The 3,876-nt window shown below is 43.9% G+C and overlaps 1 protein-coding gene across 1 annotated transcript; it reads left to right on the top strand.

Moving 5' to 3' along the window:
• Positions 1 to 1,283: 1,283 nt before the first annotated feature.
• On the top strand, positions 1,284 to 3,505 carry klhl38b (kelch-like family member 38b; the record flags this gene model as incomplete). The annotated part of the gene is made up of 4 exons (XM_080040176.1): positions 1,284 to 2,503; positions 2,592 to 2,733; positions 2,908 to 3,013; positions 3,216 to 3,505. 4 exons carry the CDS (start codon positions 1,284 to 1,286, stop codon positions 3,503 to 3,505), a joined length of 1,758 nt encoding a protein of 585 aa, XP_079896302.1.
• Between the last annotated feature and the right edge of the window lie 371 nt (positions 3,506 to 3,876).

The following is a 3,876-nucleotide window of genomic DNA, read 5'->3' as shown; positions in this document are numbered from 1 at the left end:
ATCACATGTGAGTCTGCTGCGGCGGTGTTGCCAAATAGAGGCTCTATTTTTAGGGGAGGAATGTACACAGAGGCCTCGTGGAAAAGGGCCATGATAACAAACAGTACGCAACACGCTTCTACTAAGAGACAGCCCCCTTTGGAACATAAAGCCACACAGCATCAACATCAGAGAAACGACGAAGAAAGTACAGGGAAATGTCAAGGCAGTGGATTTTCTGCTGAGATCTTGCTTCAAAAACAGAGAGGAACCCAAAGACAACGTATAAAGAGAGAGAAAAGAATCAGGTAAGTGATGTATTCCAGTGAGGCTTCATAGGCTGCCAGCAGCATTGGACCTGTTTTTGTCCACTATTAGTCTTTGGCAAGGCTTTGAATGAATTTGATGCAAATATTAATCAAAGAAAAGCTAAACGTAATCAATTAATTGTGTTATTTCACTTTCATATTTAAAGCATGCAATGGAGGGGGGAAACGCTCCTATCACACTCATCCGGTTTAAAAGGCAAAATAAAACAAAACACATTTTATGAGGCTCAGAAAAAAAAACAATCACACAACAGAAGCGTCACTTGTTCAATGGCAATGAATGATGATTTCTATTGTAATCTACTTAGACAGCAATACTCCGAAGGAATCAGACATGCGTGCTGTAGGCCCTATATTATTTTATGTCTTAGTGCAGCAGTGCCAACAGATGTAATGTATGATGTATAAAGCCATTTAAATTAGTTAATCTTCTAGTTAGAAGTTGAACACATGTAAGCTACACATGGCTGGGATTTTGTACAAAGCGGAACCAGTAATATTTGCAGGCTCAATTTCAGATACATGACACAGACTGTATTGAATTGAACTATAGGCTGGCTGAATGGTAAGATGTTCAGATTTGTGTTTGTTCCAATATCTGTATGCTCTTTGTCCATTCAAGGGATGTTATTCAGTATGGGTAATAATCAAGCCCACAATGTCTTAAACATTAGAGTTATGAGGTTGTATTGATAACAAAATCCCTTTTCCTCACTATATTTTTTGCTGCAGTAAAATCTAGACCAAAAGTAAATCAGTGAAGTGTATAAAGTACTTCTACTCACTCAGTTGACAGCTGATTTTCATTATTAAACAGCAAACCCTCAAATAACAACTAAGCGAGTAGTCAATGGTAAATGCTTGAATTAGACATTGTGTAATGAGGATGGGACTGCTTATATAAGTTGATGCAGCAGATTCAAGGTTCAGATCTGATGCTTTGACAATAACAACATGGCCCCCTTCCTCCTCAGCATGGACCAACCAGCTGTCAAGGTCTTCCACTTCAGAGACAAAGAGCATTCCTCTAACCTGCTCCTGCAGCTCAACCGACTGAGGCAGGAGAACATCCTGACTGATGTGTCACTGTGTTCAGATAACAAAGTCATCCCGTGCCATCGCAATGTCCTGGTCTCCAGCAGCCCCTACTTCAGAGCCATGTTCTGCAACAACTTCTTGGAGAGACAGCAGACCACGATTTACTTGAAGAGCATCACATCAACCATTCTGAGCAAGGTCATTGACTATGTTTACACAGGATTCATTAGCATCTGCATGGATATTGTCCTGCCTCTGATGCAGGCGGCATCCATGTTACAATACGACCGTCTCTTTGAGGCCTGCTCAAGCTTCCTCCAGGAGCAACTGAGCCCCGACAACTGTTTGAGCATGACAAGACTCTCTGAGATTATGAATTGTAACAGTTTGAGAGCTAAAGCCAAGGAGATGGCCATGAAGAGCTTCTGTGATGTGTCTGCATCTGAGGATCTGTGTGAGCTCTCCTTACCGGAGCTCATGGGATACCTGGCAGATGACAGTCTTTGTGCAGAGGAAGAGCAGGTCTTTGAGATACTTGTCGCTTGGGTCCACCATGATCCTTTATCAAGGCGTGGTGCCATCAGTGACCTCTTCAAGAAGGTTCGCCTTCGCCACATCCACCCCACCTACCTCTTCCAATTCATAGCCAACGACCCTCTGATCCAGTCCTCCACCCTCTGCACCGAGCTCATAGAATCTGTGAGACGCTTGATGTTTTCTGTTAGCACAAAATGCATCGGGGACACGGCGGTTGACTTCAAACCTCTCTGGGTGGCACCAAGGCGCTACTCCTGCAATGACATGCTGGTGGTGGTAGGAGGAAGGAAGAACAATGAGCAGACCTCGAGGGAGGCCCTGGTCTTTGATGAGAAGAGCCAGAAGTGGCAGGGGCTCGCCAAGCTGCCCATTCGTCTGTATAAAGCCTCCTACGTGGCCCTTCACAGTGTCTTGTATGTTATTGGAGGCATGACCACAAACACAAAGAACAGCCAGGTCATCGCGACTGTCTACACACTCTCCCTCAAGACCAACCAGTGGCGGACAGCCGAGCCCATGCTGGAGCCCCGCTTTGCCCACCAGAGTGTCTCCTACCTCCACTTCATCTTTGCCCTGGGTGGCCTTGGGCCTGACAGACGACTGACAGGCAGTGTGGAGAGGTGAGCCGGACAACAAAAGTATCCACACAAACAGCATCTAACACGCAAATGTGGCAAATAATAACACAGCTCTTAAAAATGTTTTCAGATACAACAGTATGTTCAACCAATGGGAGTCTATGGCTCCCATGCCTGAGGCTGTGTTGCACCCTGCAGCCGCGGCAACAAACCAGAGGATCTATGTGTTTGGGGGAGAGGATGCCATGCAGAACCCAGTCAGAATAATACAGGTAGGACACAATTGGCTCTTAAAGGTTACATATTATGCTAATTCTTCAGGTTCAACATTGTAATTTGGGTTTTCATCTGCAAACTTTTTTTTCATGGTGTAGTGTCCAAAAAAACCTTATTAATTGATTCAATCTATTGTGCCTTCCCCCCCTTGGCCCCCTCCCCTCCTGCAGGTGTATCACATTGCCAGGAACATGTGGTCTAAGATGGAGAACAGAACAGTGAAGAATGTGTCTGCTCCTGCTGCCATTATTGATGATAAAATCTACATCATTGGAGGTAGGTAATGGCGGCTATAAAGGCTAATAATGTGAAAGGAGTCTGGAATAAATGAGAGCCAGAGTCGTTTAGCAACAATCCATTACAACCAGATTAATTTTGCAACAATTCATTAGCATTTACCGATTAAAGAGTTACGTCAAAGCATTCTGCCTGAGCCAGTCGCGCCATCCCTCTCAGAGTAATGTCTCCCCTGTCACAGGATATACCAGGAGAATGATCGCGTACGACACAAAGGCCAACCGGTTTATCAAGTGTGCCAACCTGAAGCAGAGGATGATGCACCACTCTGCCACTGTCCTCAATAATAATCTGTACGTCACGGGCGGACGTCACATCAATGGCCATGATGTCATCGAGGACTCGGACAATGTCGAGTGCTACGATCCAAAGACAGACACTTGGACATCTAAGGGGACTCTACCATATAAACTGTTTGACCACGGCTCCCTGACTTTGACTTATGTCTCACAGACAAGGGCAAAATCCTAGCTGAGGCTTAACATATATATAAATGATTATTGAGACTGTCAATCAATAAGTATAATTAGTATACGTAGAAAATACTTGTTGTAAATACAATGTTTCCATTTTGTAGTAGTTCTCCACTTTAAACACTTGCATGATGTGGACTAAAAGTCCCTAATACACAGACAAATGCATACCTCAAATATTCTGTCTGTGCGTGTGTGTGTATGTAAGTGTGTGTTTGTAGAGTGTAAATGTAATTTTGATACCTGATAATGTTCCTTTCAATTTTCCATCCATTGATTATTAGACAACCAACTTGTGAAAACAAGCTATCCTGCTGCACAGCCCCTTCACAAGGGTATTTTGGGCCTGCTGTAAATCATGAGATTTCA

This window comes from Ammodytes marinus (assembly GCF_949987685.1).
Source record: "Ammodytes marinus genome assembly, chromosome: 13".
In the NCBI taxonomy this organism is placed as follows: domain Eukaryota; kingdom Metazoa; phylum Chordata; class Actinopteri; order Uranoscopiformes; family Ammodytidae; genus Ammodytes; species Ammodytes marinus.
This window is presented reverse-complemented; position numbering and strand designations above follow the sequence as displayed.